This window comes from Zosterops lateralis (genome assembly GCF_965231275.1).
Source record: "Zosterops lateralis genome assembly, chromosome: 9".
Taxonomy (NCBI): Eukaryota; Metazoa; Chordata; class Aves; order Passeriformes; family Zosteropidae; genus Zosterops; species Zosterops lateralis.
Window position 1 is genome coordinate 9,884,957 of NC_139769.1, and position 18,892 is coordinate 9,903,848.

The window sequence follows — 18,892 nt, forward strand, 5'->3', positions numbered from 1 at the left end:
GACACAGTAGGTTATGCACTGGATTTTGCTAAAGGTGTTCTGGCTACCTGTGTGAAACTAGGTGGACAGATGCTATAATTCCGTGCAGTGAGGGGACTGAAGAGAGACCACATGTGACTGGTTAAGGCTACTCTAGTTTGCCACATGTCTTCAATTTATTGCTACTTTCTATGAGAAAATGTACAAAGAAAGAAAACAACAAGCAAGGCGAGCTGGATTGACTACTAACTGCAGATTGATTGTGAAGTTTATTGGTTGTTTCCTCAATAGTGACAAATCAGCACCTGATGTAGAAACAGTCAGCAGTTTGAAGAAAGTTCTAATTAAAACCAGGGTGGAATTGAGTCTTTATAGGGGTTCAGTGCATAAGTAGTCTTTTTCCCCTTAGACAATGGCAGTACAAAGGAATGAACCTATTGCCAAGGCAACATACTTTACAGTACATAACCTCATGAAAAGAAATGAGGAGGTGAAGTTGTTTCCAGCACCATAGCTTGCAAAGCTGAAAATAAAGATCTGATTGTGCTGAAATTCACAAACATTTTGTATCTCAACCCATTTTTTAAGATGGCTGTTGTCTCCTGGACACTTTGTCTCGAGCTGCCGATTGGCTCCCTGCCTCCCTAGAAAGAAGAACGAGTTTAGAGTAGATATCCCAGAAAGCACATAAAAAGTGAGGACTTCATTCAGAGAAAGTACATGTTCATCTTAAATATATGGATAAAGTATATAATGGATATGGATAAAATCAAATTAATGAAGCAAACTATGTGGATTGTAGTCCCTGCATGTAAAAAGGGGTCTTACTTCTCTTGATTATGTAGCACTTCTGTCCTTTCTGTGACACCTCTTGATTTTAAACTATAAACATTTTTGGTCAGGAATTGTAATTTTCATTCTACTATTTAAATCACTGCACATGCTATGTAAGATACTGAATAGAGATAATGTCTGGCTAGCAGAGTTTGCTTTCAGGAAGATAAATTGAGGAAGAAAGTGCAAAGTAGGAAACTAGTAAGTAGGAAGTGGTGGAGCTACTTGCGGAACTGGTTTTCAATTACTTTCAACTGAAGTCAAATTCTACTGTATCTAATGTATTGAGGAAATTTCTCATATAATACCTGTTATCTTATGAGTGTCTGAAACATTATTACTAGCAGCTCCTCAAAAAAAAAAAATTCTTCTGGCTAGCTTCCTGGTACATCAATCTGTCTTAAATAAATCACCTGTTCTTTAATCTCAGATACAGATGTTTCCCTGATAGTGCAGGGAGCTCATCCCAGTTTTCCAAACATCTTGTACATCAAATGTTGAACTTAAAGCACAGATGAGCCCTGAAAAGTGGCATTTTAAAATATCTCCTCTCATTCTGTTGATCTGCTTCTTCAGGTGGACAGAGTTATGTCTGACTTCAGAGCTATAAATAAGCTTCTGTCTCCTGCTAACCACATGGGTCTAATCAAAGAGTATGAAGATTTTTCACAAGCAGATGATTGCTGTTGGATTTTGGTGGAAATCTGGGTGTAAATGTCTCTGATGCTCTTTAAAATCTTCCCCCACCTGGGTATGGAAGAGGAAGAAATTACCACATTGTGCTTCTTAAGTTCCTGGGGAGACAAGGGTTGAACAGGTTCAGCTCGGATCTAATAAGCCAGGTTGAGTTGTAAGGGTGACATTTACAAAAACCTTTTCCATGTCAACCTAGCTCACATGATATGGAAACTGACTTAACCAATAATGTCTTATGGAGGTCCACAGCTCTCAGCCCAGAACTGTGCTTCAAAAACCCCAAAGAAGGTGTCCTTTTACTGTTCCTGTAACTTGCTCAGTCTGACTGTGTGATCTGGTGGGAAAGTGAAGCAAACCCAGAGGTGGTAGTGAACATATAATTTTCCTACTTTGTTTCCTTCGCATAGACATGAGTAGTTTTTCCTGGCCATCAGTGAAGTGTTTGCAAAATTGGGTAGTACCTGGCCCTCCCACTCTACAAAAGAGAATCCAGAGGGTGGTCAGTTTTCCTGTGTGTGGGGTTTCCTGATGTAAACTCCTTGCAGTGTGCTTTTGCTGAAGTGTGTAACCCCAAGCTTGCGGCTACATAAAAGGCCACCAATTTGTTCCAAGATCAGTTGGATGTAACTGAAGTTTCAGAGGTGAGGCATGACCTTCCTGGCGACCTCACCCCACACCCTAAGTTTCACTTAAAAAAACACATTAAGGTAGGTTTGAGGCAATCCTTTAAGGTCAGTTGAACTTTCACTGGAAAATACGAGTGCTGGCAAGTATATGCAATATGTAATGCAAAATGTTTAGGGTGTGGGGAAGAAGTGTAAAGGAGCCATACCACAGTGATGAGCTTGGCTAGAAAAGAGACATGAAACAAGTTCCTTAGTGAAAACACCCTCAGAGACGGGCGAAGAATTTAGAGGGGTTGGTAGAATGATTTTGTTACCCCCAAGGGGAAAAACAGGAGATCAAAGCCCAAATTCACTTATGAATGCTTGCTTTGAAATGTATCTATAAATTATAGCATGTACTGCTGGCATCTATTGTAAGCTTTGGTATTTACTTGAGTGTATAACGTGAGATTCATAGTGCTTGTGTTCATGTGTAAAAGTGTGTTGGTGTAAAAATGTATCAGTGTGTAAAGCATGTTGGTAAAGGCAACATTTTAGGTTCCCAAGTTCCCTAATAGTGTTTTTGCCTCTCCCCTGTTTTTTCATGGTCTTTGTGCCTCACCCTTGTGATCCATGAGTCCCAGCCACCAGCTCACTAGCTAGCAGGGGATTCCTTCAGGGGTTGCTGGTAGGGTTTAGAACTCTCCCTGACTCCTTGCCACCTCTTAGCGTTGTTAAGGTGCCTGTGGTGGCTGTTATCTTCTTGGTCAGGGCAGAAGGGGATGTTGCTCTCAGGGGAATTCACATCTGTTACCCCTCAGTCAGCAAAGTAGCTGCTGAGGCATGTCACCCTTTGCTTTTAACTCCCGTGTCAGTCTCTCCATTTCGTAGCTCATCTGGAGGCGCAAGAGACCCGACTTCTTGGCACAGCAGAGCGGTACCAACAGGCTGTCCTAGGCTTTGTGCTCCAGGCTTGCTTTCTTTCTTTCTTGTGAGTCTACAGTTTTAAGCATTGCATTATAGACACCTCATTTGCTTTGCTGCCCAACAGAGATTATGTCGGGGTTTTGGCACAATTGGATTAAAGTACCAGGCCTGGATAACTTCCATTGGCATTTCAGGAGATTTGCTGTAAGGCAAACCTGTGACATTCATACCTTCCTAAGCTTGCACAACCAGGGCGAGAGCTGCAGTTGAGGTCTTGACCTCAGTTACTTAAGCCCCTTTCTCCCAGGAGCGTTCATCACTTTAATCACAGAGTCCTAAATAATCAGTGGGTAGCCTGTAATTAGGGGGTTGTGTCTTGGACTCCTGCTGCCTGCTCCCGGTGTGCTGAGCACTGCGTATTTTGATTTCCCATTCCCCCAAAGGATGTTTGATCTCAGATTTACACTTCAGAAAATTAAGAAGGGTACAGCACCTCAGTCCCCTGGCAATCTTCCTGCTTTCAGTGGTAGGTGCCTTGCTTTGCCTGAGTATCACAGTGCTGCAGCAATTGACACACTTGATTTAAGAGTTTGATTTATAGACCGATACTCGGGCTGAAAGTCAGCAGTTCCAGGGCTGCATAAATCAGCCTGTCTCTGGGATTAATACTTCCTTATTTATAATTTCGACAGGAGATGGAATTCTTTCCCAATTCTTTACATTTCTTTCAGATTTAATCGACCACCCTGTCCTTTGGTTTAAAGCTATGTGACTTTGCCACAAATAGAGGGAGGGGAAAGTAAGCTGAGTCCAGGAATTGCTGTGCTATAAAAGCTCCATATTGTGTGCTCTTGGACTTTGCTTTCTCCCAGCTTCCTTCAAGCCCACACAAGAGATGGACTTGAGGTTTTTTTGGCTTTCTTCCCCTCCCCCCTCCCTCCATACATACGCTGACCTTTTAGAAAAATAAATAAAAGATAAAGAAGGACCTGGAATGTTGCAGAATGTGTGTACATTTTGCTCTCTGTTGTTTTCTGCTGGGATTAGTTGTTTACAATGGGGGAGAGAGGGAGGGCAGAGGAAGGGAGGTCTGTGGCCTTAACTGAAATTAGTGGCATTTCAGAGTGATCTTGTTAGGTGGTCTGCAGTTTAAAGACCTAAATCCTTGTAATCCCCCCATGCCTCCTTGGCCACTACTCCTTTTGCTCTTGTTCTCTCACTTTCAAAAAAACCCACCCCAAAGTCAGGCTCTGTCTCTCAGATGCAGGCACGTAGCGGACACACAGACACAGACATAGGCGCACACTCTCTCATATGCTCCCATTTGCACGTTGTACCTGTAGAACAAATTAATGCTTTAGCTACATCTGTTCCCACTACAGGACTGGGCTTGTAAAATGCTCTCTAGAATGCAGATGCACACTGAATATTTTTATTTATTTTCTGAAAAACACCCAGCTGCCAGACTTTCAGTTTGTGATTACACTTAAAACAAATTCAAATTGAAATTTCAGCCGTAAATCAAATGCCTCAAATTAGTTCCTCTTGTGGGTTTGAACATGCTCTTTGGATTTTAAGGTCAGGAGATATCCGTTTTCACCGTGCTGAAAAGTTTAAAAATATACTACATTTTCAGGGGAAAAAATAAATATGGTTTGCATTATAAAGCAGTACATCAATGTGTGCGTATGCACACACACACCAGAGCTGATGAAGCTGGATGCTGTCAGAGCACCTTTGAGGGCTAATAGCACCTAATTGTTATGGAAGGCAGAAACTGTGGTGGCAGTTTAGCCAAGGAGACTACAGCAGTGCCCTGAGATCTGATATTTACCCTGTAAGAGAATAAAAGTTTATTCCTTACTCTTCAACTTGAAAAAAATAGTAAAAATTAAATAAACACACAAAATACTTCTCTTGGCAGGCTTTATAACTTTTTTTTTTTAAGAAAAAAGGCATTTACAAGTGGTTTCAAAATGGCTGTGTTACATCTGTCAGCGGGTGAAGGGAACACCCACAAATTGTGTTTTTATCTCTTGAAGTTTTGTTCCACTTGAGCAATAAAAGCCGGATTTGCTGCTGGTTTGTGTGATTGGGGTAATCTGAGCGTTGTATGGCTTTAAAACTTCTGCAGTTGGTTGGGTTTATAAGTTTTAAGAAACTCCTGGGGTAGTGGAGTTCTTGGGTTTTGTTTTACCCTGGCACCAGGGAAGGGTTGATTTGCAAGCACCTGGCACAGACAAGTTCATCTTGGTTCCCTGGCCTGTCCCTCCCAAAAAATGGTTTGGCAGGAACCCCCACTATCTTTGATGTTAATGTCATCAGCAGTTTCTTGGTTACAGTGCTATTCTTTCTCGGGGAGTTGAAAGCCTATGCTCAAGTAGGCTCTGAACACACATGCAGTATTCTCCAGCCTGAACTCCAGACTGACAGCTTAAATCCCCTCTCTTTTGGGGAATATCCTCCTGCATGAGGGTAATGCTGAGAGGTGTAGTGCACTTACAGCTGCTTTCTTCAGGAGAAGTGATAGATGGTGGGAACCTGAAAGTTTGCAGGGGAAAGCTTTCATCTGGCTGGTTCAAAGCAACAGAGGAGGAGGTATGCTGGAGGACACATTTTGGATAGGAGCCATTTCAGTGGGAAATGAGCAACTTCTCCCATTCCCTTTGCTAGTCTTGCCGAAAGCTAAGTCAGGATGGCAGCAGTGGGCAGTCCTGCTTCCACTGATCCCTTCCCTAGCCTGGCAGAAATGCCAAGTTGCTCTTGCTCTCAGCAAATGCTGTTGCAGAGGGCGATGGCCCAAGCCGCTGTGCGGGCACACGAGGCTATTGGAAAGGAAGCAGATCATGACAGTGTGAGAGCAAAGGCAGGCAGGGGTCTGCTGTGTATCTTTGCCGCTTTTTATCTTATTAACATGTTAGTAAAAACCTTGCCAAAGCAACCTGAGCTGGTTGCTTGTAGAATAATTGCTCATATTGCCTCCTTATAGGTCAGCAGAGGGGGAGTTTAAGTGAGTTAAAAGAGTAATTGTTCAGAGGGGACAGTCTGTTCATGGGGGGTTGTAACTGTGAACCACTGCAACTGAGGTCCAGTTTTATTGCTTTTACTCCTGCAGAATTAATGGTGGTTTTGTGGGGCAGATGGTTTCTGCTCTGACTCACACAAGCAACAGAATTGTAATATGTTTAATGATAAATTCTTTGTTATAGATAATAATGTTGTGTGAGCAGGAAAATACTATGAATTAATTTTGGGATCAGCGGTCTGGAGTGAGGATCGATGTTTCACACTTCTGAGGAGCTCAGCTGACTAGCGCTCCATTCAGTACAGAATTGAGGCTCAGGGCTTTGACCTGATACCACAACCTTTCTGTTAGTTCAGACTCGAGGCTAACAGTTCTGTCCACAAGCCAGCTTGATGGTGCACTGCAGCCATGCTTCACTAGTGGTAGTGCCCATAACCAAGTTGGGGAGTGGCTGCAGGTCACTAAACAGTGCAACTCGCTGTGCAGAAGGTAATTTAGGCCAAAAACTTCTGATTTTGACAGACATCAGTTGTTGGACTGATAATATTCACAGTTATTTTAATTTATATTGGTAGAAATACTGGGAAGCAGATATGAGATGCTATGGTTCACAGTAGGATTAATATTGGGTTATCTAGTGGGAACAGATTACCTGCATCTCTCCAGGGTTATAGATCTCGCTTCCCAATCAGCTGGTTTTGATGAGTGATAGTATTTTTAGATACATCTTAGCTGTGTTTTCTGTCTTTCAATGATTCCTATCTACCTTTACACATGTGAAAATAAGAAAAGAAATAATTTGGTTTACAGCTGTTTTCTTCTCTGTAGTCTTGAAATAAATTATATTTAATGCTATTTAACACAACTCATCATGCTGAGGGACCAGCATTTCAGGACACATCACAGATAATAGTAAAGATTGACAAGTTCCAGCTTTCTGGAAGAACGGGCTCAGAGCAATGCAGTAACTCAGAATCTCTCAGCAAAGAAGTTACAAACCCAGCAGTTGGACTCTGAACTCCTTTCCTCTCTGGACAGTGGGATTGGCAGATTTGAAAGCTGATTATTACAGATTCAAATACATTTTGGAATAAGGTGACTTTTACTAAAGTTCCATCCTGTGTAGCATTTCAGACTTAGTGGTGTCAAAGGCAACATGAGCATGAAGATACCCAAAGCAGGTAGTGTAGGTCTAGTGTGGGTTTCATTGGTTTTGTACTGCAGAATAATCATGTTTGGGTGCTTGAATGTAACATGAACAAAGTCAACCAGCTGAGCTATTGATCTGCCCCTTCTATGCATCTTTTCTTAGTGCCTGGCAAGCTGGAATGTATAAAACTGTTTAACAAAATTTGCAGAGAAAGACTGGGCTGCTGCTCCTGTTTTTAGCTGGGGAGCTGAGCAGAGAAGCCACCCCCACAGTTACCCAGACTGACTGTAGAAAATACAAGACTTGATCCAGGTCCCAAGTCTTTATTTATTCAGTTAAGTATTTATTCTGTTGAGGAAATGTAGAGGAAAGCTGTTCTAACAGGAGGTAAAACTGCAAACTTTTTTGCAAACCCAATCTGACACCTGGCATTTAAGTTTTTCCAGTAACTGGATGTGAGGATCAAGAGAAGAATGGAGTTTTTGAGAAAAGAGCTGAACTGAACCTACTTACTGGATCATGTCACAGAATCATTAGATATTCCAGTGGATACCTTGGTTTTTTACCTGTCATCTAAATTATTTTCTTGCTTTGCTTGTGTTTATGTTGTAGGTGCTGTCTTCAGGGCAGTGTTATTTGTCATAATGCTGTGATAGAGAAGGGTGCAGACATCAAGGACTGTTTGATTGGAAGTGATCAGAGGCTGGAAACCAAAGGTAAGTTCAAAAGCTGTATTTACTGTGCATTTGTAATAAATTTCAGAGCTTTTTCAGAACTTCTGCTTCTTCATGAAGGGCTAGTAAACTGTGGCAGTTCTGCAGTGGGGTGTCCTATATTATCAGGATTTGTTTTTCATGGAAAGTACAGCTTCCTGGCATAAGTTCAGGGGCTTGCTCCTCTGAAGTTGGCAGCAAAGCTCTGTTGTTTTTATAAAGAACAAGCTTGGGTGCTGAGACAGTCTTTTCCCGGAGACCACAATTAGATCAGCCTGAGGTTGTCCTCAGCAGAAGGAGCCCTTATTTTGACTAGTAATCTTTGTCAGTGACAGGCAAAGCAGGCAAATTATTGATCACACAAACATCCCTCTCTGTAGATGCTCCCAACCCACAGTGCCAGTATGCTCCCATTCACTTTGCTCCAAGCAAAAGCTTGAGGTGAAACATCATATTAGCTGCTACGCTCAGTATGAAATGCAAGGGCAGCTACTTTCAGATCTGCTTTACTGCCATGAAAGTGCTATTTTGGGGCTTCAGAAGGGATACAGCTACGTGGCTCTCGTTTATACAGAGTTCAGCCAATCCAGTGGGAGTGCGCGTGGTGAGGGCTCGGTGGTAACCGCATGAGTGGAACTGTTGATTTCCTGCCCTAAGAGATAATGGGCAGGAAATGGCTGTTTCAGTGACTGCATCCCAAGCACAGGCTTTTTAATGAATATTTATGGTTGGGGTTTGGCAGATCCCTGCTCCAGTGTGTGGACTGAGGACAAAAGTGAGTTCCTTTGCAGGCTCCATGTGAAGTTATTTAGTCAGATCAGGATTTATTTGCTTGCTTTGTCTTTGTGGGTGGATTCCCAATTCTAAGTGTCTTGATACAGAGCAGGGTTTGAACGTAATGTAGAATAGCATAACCTGTTGTCAGCTTCACATATGACAAATTTTCCTTAAATTGAAACTAAAAGTAAAAAGGACTCATGAAAACAAAGTATTGATCTTGCAGTTGCAAGTCTCTGATACTGTAGGTAACACAGTGAGTTCATTGTGGTCTTGGTCTCTGTGTGACTGTGTTTACTCATAGCTTTGCCCATCACACCAGTCTGAATTGGTGTCCTTTGTGGGGTTCATTGTCCCCTGTCATAGAATCATTTAGGTTGGAAAAGTCCTTTTCATATCATCAAGTCCAACCATAAATCTAACACTGCCAACTCTACCATTAAACTATGTCCCTAAGTGCTGCATCTACACATCTGCATGAATCACCAGGAGAGATGAATTGGGTCATGTTTGGTTGTTAACCTGCAGTGTGAACTGTGAGGACACAAGGTGTAGATTTAGCTAGTATTTTAGGAAATAGGGATCTTTAGTAGATGATATCAAACAGAAATATCACCCTTTGACCTTTGTTGGCCAGCAACTTCTACTTCAGAAGTCTCTTCCAGGCTGCAGATCCTAGTCTGGTTGATTGTAGTATGAAAACTGGTCTTTCTTCTTGATTGTCCTTGTCATCCTTGTCTCAGTATTTTTCGGGGTCTGTAGATGTATTTGCAGGGAGAGTAGCAGAGCTGTACCCATGGAACATTTACCTGTTCTTGAGAGTCTACTTCTCCCCTCCCCAAAGCTTAAACCCACTTCTTGGGTTAACTAGGGGCTGGGGGCCCTCTAGTTAAACTGTTTAGAAATGTGTGATCGACATTAGCAGAGACATATTCAGGTAGATTATAAATACACCATTATGCTGAGGAAGAAAAAATAGTAAAGCCTAAATTCATTTTCCTGCCTCAGTTTCCTAACTATTCTAGAATTTCTTTGGGCTGGGGGTCAGATTTGCCTTGGTGGTCTGGGATCTGTCTGTGAAGTTCATGACTTATTTCCTGCACCATGGAGTCTTTCCAGCCCAGCATGTCTCTTCTGACCTTGACTGGTCCCGTAGTAAACTGGGTCTTCTCTTTTTCACTGGGAAAGCATGTCATGACTTCCTTTCCCCTGCCCGAGACTTCCTCTATCTTATGCCAAGCTTTTGGTGTGGCCCTGTAAGTCTGTTTCCATATTGCCTCCTTCATCAAGACTTTGGCTGTGTTTTTCTGTTTGGTAACTTTTCCTTCTTCAAACTTGAGCCTCCATGGTGGGGTTAAGAAAAAACCTAGTTCTCTTGGGTAGGAGCCACCTTTTCTTGCAAGCTGATCACCCTTCAGCAGACATAAGCAGTAGCTGCTGGCTGCTGACCCTAGTCTGGGAGTTACACATTCCAGTTTCTGAGAGTAGAAACCTCCTCAGCAAAACTCCATACACCTTCCCAGAAACATTAAAAAAATAAAAATATAGCAGTCCCTTATTCCAGAACGTCAGCCAGGATTCATCAAAGGTAGAAATATCCCTGAATCATCCTACATAGCCCCAAGCAGATCCCACAGTTGACTTTGCTGCAGAACTGGCTGTGTGCTCCCTGCTCTACCATATGGAGTCCTGGCCACACTGCCCAGGCAGCTTGGGGTACAAGAGCTCTTTGAGCCTGTGGCGCACTGACCTCCTTTCATAAAATGAATTCCAGTCCCGTACAAGGAGGATGGCAGGAGAACAGCTACCACAAATGATAGGCAAACGTAACTTAAACCAGCTCTCATCCTTCTCCTTCTGCAGAATAATATGGGTGTATTTAGGGTGGTCCAAATGGTACAGCTGGGAGTAATGGGATTGAATTAAACACAATTTAGGTTGGCTATCTGGAGCATTTTCCTAACGATGTGGTCTGGTAGGCTGTGGGATAATCTCCCTGGGGACATGGTGGGAGACCTCATCACTTAATAATGGGCTTGGCAAATTTCTGGACACCTAAATAGAGGGAATACTCCAACACTGGTTACAGGGGTAGATCAGAGGCAACCTGGTACTTTCAAACTAAAAAGAAAATTGGAGACACAGGAGTGCAGATAACTGTCAGCAGCGTTGCCCCAGTTCTGCATTGACTTCAGCCCTGTCACAGAACTGGCCAGAGACAGTATTTTTAAATGTCTCCGTTGAAGTCAAAGTATGGTGTTTTATTTAACTTCTGGATTTGCAAGCCATGCCTCCTGAGAGCGCTACTATTCACCTACTGCTTTTATTACCATGCCTTGGAAGCATCCACTTTCCTTCCTCTTTGATACTTAAAGGAATTTGCTAGCAGAGAATTAACAGATGAGCTTTGTGAAAACTACCTCACCAGGTAGCAGTTTGAAAAACATGTTGATACCTAAGAAAAAGGCAGTAATTTTTAGAGGAATAGGAAATGGCAGACAGCATTCTGAAATAACATCATTGCACAGAGCATTCAATCACTGTTTTGAAGACAGTTAAGATTACACTGCAGCCTTTTCGATAAACCTGGTTTTAAAGAGGAGCTCAAAAGCAGCATGTGCTCAGTGAAATAGGTCTAGAGAGAGGGACTGCTGGTGGTGGGGCAGTTGAGGACTCAGAAGAGCCTGGAGTCACTAAGTACAGCTCCCAAAGGAGTCTCTCAGACAGATTCAGCCAGGAGAACATTATACATCTGGTATTGGTTAGCCAGGAGCAAGCCTATATGGTAAAGCAGCCTAACCCTTCTTCAAGGTAAAGTGGTCTAACCTTCCTTCAAAGCAACACCAGGAACAGAGACAGTAAACACACAATGTATAAAACTAGCAAAATTGGTATAAAATTCAGCACCTTATGCTTTGCTTTAATCTCTGTTGTCATTGGGGCAGGGATGTTTTATTTGCATATTTATTGCCAGCATCAGACATGGGCTCCAACTAGATCTGTGTCCTACTGGATCCTGTCTCCTGCTTCACAGCTCTCCACTATGGCTCTGTCTCAGCACCAGGCTCATCCCAATCCAAGCCTTCTCTTTGGTTTTTTTCTCCTTGTCTTTCTCCCATAGAGACTCTTGTTTTTCTCTTTTATTCGGTTATTTCCAGACACCCATCTGACACCCCTTCTGGTCTGACCATAGCTGCTGTTTCCAGTCCCCTTGCCTAACAGTCCCATGCTCCTTTTTTCATCTGGCACTCATTCCCTGACTGCTTTCAGTTGGATTGCATCCCTTTCTCTCATGCCCGGGCAGGCTCATGCTGGGCACAGGAGGGGAGTGGTTCTGTACAGAGTGCTCCACTGATCCATTCAGCTTGGTGGAAGTCCTGCCTTCCTCCTGCACTTCCATGGTCAAGAATGCTCACTGCAGTCTCTGGAGCTTTTAGCTGCCCTCCTGAGAACATGTGCAAACTTCAGTTTTTTCAAAGGCTTATCACATAGCCAAAACTGTGTGGTTTCTCACAAGAAGAGAAAAAGGCACATATCCAGTAAGGACTGGCTCCCGTTTCCAGTCATTTTCCAAGTCCTGTTCCAAGCTTGGAGTCCCAAGACTTCTCAATGAAACAGAATAAAATTGTTTTATTTTAATGAGGGCCAAAGAGCACATTTTTCTCTAATGTCATCCTCTGAAGGCAGGTACATTTTATGAAATCTCCACATGTGAATGAGTCCCTGCTTGTGAGGTGGCTTCACATGAGCCAAGATTTAACAGGATAGGGACAGAAAGGAACTGAGAGACTTTTTGATGCTCTCACTGCATTCAAGTAAAGGCGAGCATCTGCTCTTGCAAGATGCTGAGTACCTCCTGGTGCAGTCTTCAGGAACTGAAAACACTTAGCACAACACAGGGTTGGGATCAGAAAGCATGCTGCTGTGCAGATGGGAGTTACGAAAGCTCATGAAGAACAGACACAGACTAAACAGTGCACACATGTATATTGTGCACAGGGGTGCAAAATGAGCTGGAGGTGATGTTGGAATGGTGTGAATTTATAGCAAAACTGAGAGATTGGTAAGATTTCTCCCTGAAGTAGTTTAACTACTGAATGTCCGTGACAAAGATATTGTTGGCAGTTAAAACAGGCATCTCTTAAATAGTCGACATTTTTGTTTCAGTGACTATGCAGTGACTGTACTGCTAACTAATCCTAATAAGCCTCCTTTCCAAGTTGTATAAAAATGGTTTATGAGTTCTGGCCTTAGCAGTGGCATAAAACTTCCCTAGAATATCCATCCAGCAATGCTTTGTCCTCCCTTCTGCCACTGGGGACTGTCACACTTGTGCATACTGTCATTCCCAGCCAGGGAAGTTCAGGCTTCCTGAGTGAGCAGGTTAAATGTCCTGCCACATTCACAGCATGCTGATATGAAGTCTACCCATAAGGCAGCAGTTCATAACCTTGTGGAAATATTTTTACATGCTCCATGCAGAGAAAACCACTTCTGCTCTGCTAGAGCTCAGCCACATGAAAGAGCCAGGAAGAACACCCCAATGGATGCTGAGAAAGGAAGAGGACTTGTGTCCAGTGCTGCAGGCAAATGTGGCACCTCTGCCATCATATCAGGAAGTTAAAATGTGGGCATTCAGACTGCTGTTTTGAGATCTCTGCTTGCATTTGCTGTAAGGGTGTGATAGCCCATGGGAGCACACTGATGGATATAATCCAATCCCTTCTCACACACTTTGCTAGGACTCTGTCCCAGTACAAGGACTTCAAGCATGTCCCCCTCCCCAAGGAGCTTGCTGCCTTAGGCACATCTTGAGCTCTGGGTCTCCTTTTCCCTTTACTAACTTTTCTTCCAAGACCCTGACTGATCACTTCCTGTTCATCTCTCTCCTGTTTCATCACTCCCTCCGTCTATCTGCCCCTAGCCACAGTAAAGTCATCTCTCATTGGGCACTGAATCACTGTTACCTTTACACTCTCAAGACACATCTATTCCCCAGAAGGATTTGAGAGCAAAGGGATTAATTCTGGTTGAACTATGAAAAAATCCTCAGCTGAACCATGGGGCCACCAGCACTGAGAACTGGTGGTTGTTGGATGTAAGGCAGAAGTAAGATCTTTACCGCCTGCCTGTTCTGTGGGCTGGAGTCCCCAGCTATGAACCAGAACTGATCTGCCTGAAGCTACCACCAACCCCTTGGGATGAGCTGTACATCCCACCCTGGGAGCAGCTGGAACACTCAGCTCATGGAGATCATCATTGCTGGGGACCCATGGGCTCAACTGATACCTGCACCAGTGGGGCTGACCTGGCACTTGGGAGAAATTGTGAGACAGGCCTGGCCTTTGGGGCCACAGTGTGGTCACCCTGGTCTCCAGTGATCATGTAAGTAAGGTTTGGCTGAGGAAAGAACAGGCCTTGACTGGAAAGTCCCACTGCTCTGTAAACACAAACAAATCAGCTCCCATCACCTGCTTCCCTTCTTTATCTGTACATGTAATTTAAAACACCCTCCAGCCTCCCAAAGTCAAGCTTCAGCTGCTTCCCATCCCCTTAAGCCCCTTTAGTTCCTCTCCCCCCGCTAACCTGGCTGCTTTTCCAGAGCCAACCATCACTGCAGAGACAAGTTACTCTTCTCTCCCACTCTCTGATCCTTTCTGTCCTGGGTGAATGTGGTGGGAACCACCCACAGCGTGTTTTCGTGCATGCGTTTCTGCAGCCACCCCTCCCCCCCGCCTAGTTTTTTAAGTTAAACTATCTCTTGCTTTAAAGACAGCAAATACACAGCAGTGGCTTTCATCACTGCTGTATAATAGAGCAGTAATTCTGTGCCAGGGACTGTTTTCTATTTTATTTTAAAGGGTTTATAAAACAGTGTATGTAATTGAGTGAGTAAACTGAACGTTTTCTGGAGCCCCTGAGGGCTGAAACTTCGTGGTGGTCCTGGGCCTAGGCCCTAACCCTTTTTTTTCCTCTCTTTTTTTTTTCCTCCCTTTCCCCTCCTTCCCCTCCTCCTTTACAACCCAGCGTTGCCACCAGCAGCAGCAGCAGCAATCTGTCTGGGGCTAATTGAGCAAACAACAAGGAGATGCTTTCACATGGCTTTTAAAGGAATGCTCCGGCATCCCCTTTCTGTGAGCGGCTTGGCAGGAACCTGCCAGGAAGGCTGGGGAGCGCTGGGTCCCCGGCCCCCAGCCTGCTGGTGGGGTTTGTGCTGGGCTGCGCAGTCATTTCCGCCCCTCTGTTTATTTGCATTACAATTTGTTTTTAGCCAAGCACCAAAAGCTGCTCTGCTCTCTAGCTTGCCTTGTGCGTATGTTTTTAAGGGGCTAGTGTACAGTATATGTAAACAAATGTCTTCCCAAGCAGGAACGCATATATAACGAGTGACAGGTTTTTGATTTACACTCAGTAAAGTCTCCGTGGACACTCGTTTCAAGCACCCAGGCTGACTTCAGGCTGGGCTGCGTCAGCAAGTTGAAGCAAAGTGCTAATCAGGAGGTTGAATGTGTTGATCAGCTCTGGATTTGCTTAGCACCAGATGCTCCCAATCTGAGAAGATCTAGTTGAACATGATTTAAGGTTGAAGAGTCCAACTCTTAAGGCTTTCTCAAAGTCCTTTCTCTAATCCGTCTTCTTTCTCTGTGGGCTGAATGCATCTGTAACCCTGCCAGTGTCAGATAAAAGGCAGCCTGGTAAGAAATCCCTAATGGGGAGCTGGGGAAGTAAAAGGGAGCTGAACAGCAAAGCATGTGAGGTACTTCTCCCTCCTCCCCCAGAGTTTCAGGCAGAGTTTCTGCGGGAACTGAGCTTGCTAGTACCAGCCAGAGCCACTGGCAACTGGCAGCCACGTCTGATAATGAAACGCTATCCACAGCTCAGCTCTCTGGCACACACACTGAGTCTGAATTCCCTTCGCTCCACAAGAACGGCTTTGGGAATGGAAGAGGGAAGCAGGGTGAATCCTTATCTGCCTATCACATCCCCTTGGGGTGCGGAATGGGGCTTTGTTTCTAGCAAACCCATTCCCTTTATCGCTTAAAAACTTTCTTGCGGATTTTAGACAGGCAGATTCATGTGTTTTCTTTAAGCCTTTTACAAGAAGAAATCAGTTTGGTGATTTCATATGAGTCTGAGGTAACAGTGACATACCATGTGTGCCCACTTTGGGGAATCTGGGCCACAGTGATCAAGAAGGAGATGAAACAGGCAGAGGGATGAGAGATGAGGGAATGCAGGCTCCGATTTCCCATGTGGCTTTGGCTGCTTAAGCTCCCTAACCTCACTGCTGCCTCCATTTCCCCATCTGTAAAACAGGAATTGTCCTACTCACACATTCTCAAAAAGCATTTTGAACACATCAGGTGTAAAATACAAGACACGATAAGGCTGCTGCAAGCATGTCAGTGCAAAATAGAAATAGTTGGTACCACCTCTGCAGCAAGTTGTGTGTGACAGGACCCATCCCAGCTCTGCACATTTAGGACCATGAAGGATGCTGTCTGAAATTAAGCAAGAAGTTCCTTATTAAAAAGTATTCCTACAGATAACCTATATATAGAACCATAAATTGATATGGCTCTCTATAAGCCTAGATGAAGGCATGTTTAATCTGCAGAGGCATAATGTAATTACTCTCACTGGATGGTAGCCAGGCTCTTATTCACATCATAGAAATCAACATGATAGGTAGTCTGCTTGGAGGAGGTTCAGGAATGGAGTCACAGAAGTTGCTACAGGGCCTGTTGAGATATATTGGGAAAGTTGTTGGGGGTGAGGAATGTTATAGCAAGAAATGCTCCAGGTTGGATTTGAGGTACCTTGGCAAGGCTGTGTGGGGTCCAGGACGGGAGGAGAGAGGTGCTGAAGGCTGGACTTGGGGCTATTGGCAAGAGCTGTGCTGGAGAAGTTGTGTGGTGCTACCTACATCATATTTGCACCTGGCACTTGTACAGTCAGCCCCTCATTTTCCTGAGCATTGCATCCACCTCTGATCATCCTGCCCAAAGTGCTGAAGATTGAGCTCTAGGATGTTACTGTGAGACTCCAGGACTAATTATCAGTTGACGATAAATATCCTGAGCAGGGAGCTGAATGTCTCAATCTGATGCTGCAGGTGAGAAGCAGCCCCTTGGTCTCCTTATTTTAGTCTTCACAAAGAGTCTCTGAAAGGAAGTGGTGTGGCTCACCCATTCTGTCCCTCAGGCTGAGAAGATTGAATATGATCCACATGATTGTGGGGTTGAGGTTGTAGTGAGAAATTATCTTGCCACAGTGCAGAACACCTTGAAGTTTATAGAGCAGAATTTGATCAAACCTTTACTGGAGCAATGGTTTACATGGTACAAAGGTTGTGTCTTGAATTTTAAAGCCAGAGAAATACCATTTTGGCCCAGCCGCTTTGGGGATTGCCAGGAATTTCTTGCTTTAGCCAAAGGTGGCATATTTGTTGTTTTGCAGCAGTCTTGCAAGATCCACTCCCCTGAGGGGAGGAGTTTTAGGTGGGTAAATAAAACACAACTCATCATTTCCATCATCCTTGGCTATCTACCCACACTACTGTGTAAGGTGTGGGAGACACCAGAGCCTCCTCCATTGGTATATCCCAGCCCCTCACAGGCCTTGACACTTTATCCCAGGCTCCAGAGCCAATTGTTATTCCTAATTGCAGGGGGTAAGATGAAGAGCCTAGGGGCATAGGACACACCACCTGAGCTCTACCTGAATAGGTGTCCAGCTCCTGGAGAGGAGTTTAGATTCACCACCTCCCCCACAGTACCCTGAGGACACCCACTTGGAGCACACCAGCTTTGTGTCATGCTCTGAGGCCACATGCTTGGGCTTTTTAGGCACTGGGCTTTCAGTTGCGTGTTTTTATTATTTTGGCTTTAGATCCTTTATTTGCAGTCCTTCCCTGACAAGCTGCTTTTGCATTTTAAAGGGAAAGCTCTTTCAGTACAGTGCATTAACAGTACTGGGGCAGGGACTGGCACATTAATGTGTCCACTGGGGCTGTGCAAAGCTCCTGGGAACAGGCAAAGGAGTGACCTTGCAGAAATTGCCCCTCCAACAAATTTGCTCCACAGGAGAGTCAGGTTTAAATTTAAAAAAAAAAAAAAAAAAAAGAAAATCTTGTTTTTAAGCTGCCAGGGCTCAGTGATGGCCCCATGGTGCTGAGCAGCCCCTTTCCTCCCAGCCTCCAAGCAGTTTGGGGCAGACTTTAGGGCCTGGGGGATTACTGATCTTTAATTTTGTGTCTACTCTCCACGTTGGCTGTTGATGGTTCCTTGCCTTGACCGAGGTGTACACCTGTCAGTAGCAGCTGTGACTTCCGTAGGGCCTCTCTTGTTTATTAGTGACACGTACATGTGAAAACTCTCATTAGAGAAATCTCCTGATGTTTAGTCAGTTGTTTAGGCTTTCACCATGTGTGTGGGATACTGTCGGAGAGACACTGGAGTCCAGCAAACCTGTTTGAGTTCCCCAGAATCTGCTTTTCTCATTTGTTTTAAAGTTGCATGTTTGAAAAATGCAAGGTCTGAAGCTCTGCTGCAAAACTCAATTGCTCTTCTTTTCCTCCCTCTCTCTTTTCAGCCAAACATGTTAATGAAGTCATTGTGGGCACCGAACAGCTGATGGAGATATAACCCGAGTAGCTTTTAAAGATGATTTTATGGAAGCCAGCAGCAGAACCAGATGTTCAAGCATCGTAAGATCATCCGTACAGATCAGTACTGGCATGGTTTACACTGTCATTGCTCCTTTCCTGTTCAGCTTTATATTTATGTCTTAATAAAGGAGTATTTGCAGAGCGGAGTGTCCGTCAGCCCCTCCCCCCTCATTGGGATGCGCGCGGGTTTGTGCCGGGTTATATCGGTTCCTGCGCGCCCGGCCAACGCACTGTACTTTTCCAGCAGAAGGGAGAGCGGGGACCACACAGACTGTGCCCACTCCAAAGAATGACTTAGCCACCCTCCCTGCGGTGTAAACCACGTCCCTGCAGTCCTGCACCACCGTCCCTGAGCCTGGGAGAAACTGCTCAGGACGCTGCTTGTGCATCTCATCAACACAGCAGGCGGACAGTGAGAACAGCGGCAGTGCCGGCTGCTCTTTGCAGCCCGGCAGCTTCGCCAGCCTCCTCCTCCTCAGTGTCTCTCATGATGCTGCCCCACAGCACAGAAGTGTT

At 44.4% G+C, this 18,892-nt stretch overlaps 1 protein-coding gene across 1 annotated transcript in view; it reads left to right on the plus strand.

Annotated features, from left to right (window-relative positions):
• EIF2B3 (eukaryotic translation initiation factor 2B subunit gamma) overlaps positions 1–18,517 on the plus strand; it is a 99,702-nt gene extending 81,185 nt beyond the window's left edge. Inside the window, exons 10-11 of the mRNA XM_083867324.1 lie at positions 7,829–7,932; positions 18,301–18,517. Of these exons, the coding sequence (XP_083723450.1) occupies positions 7,829–7,932; positions 18,301–18,353 (157 nt within the window). The 3' untranslated portion in view covers positions 18,354–18,517. The remainder of the gene's footprint in view (positions 1–7,828; positions 7,933–18,300) is intronic.
• Positions 18,518–18,892: the final 375 nt, after the last annotated feature.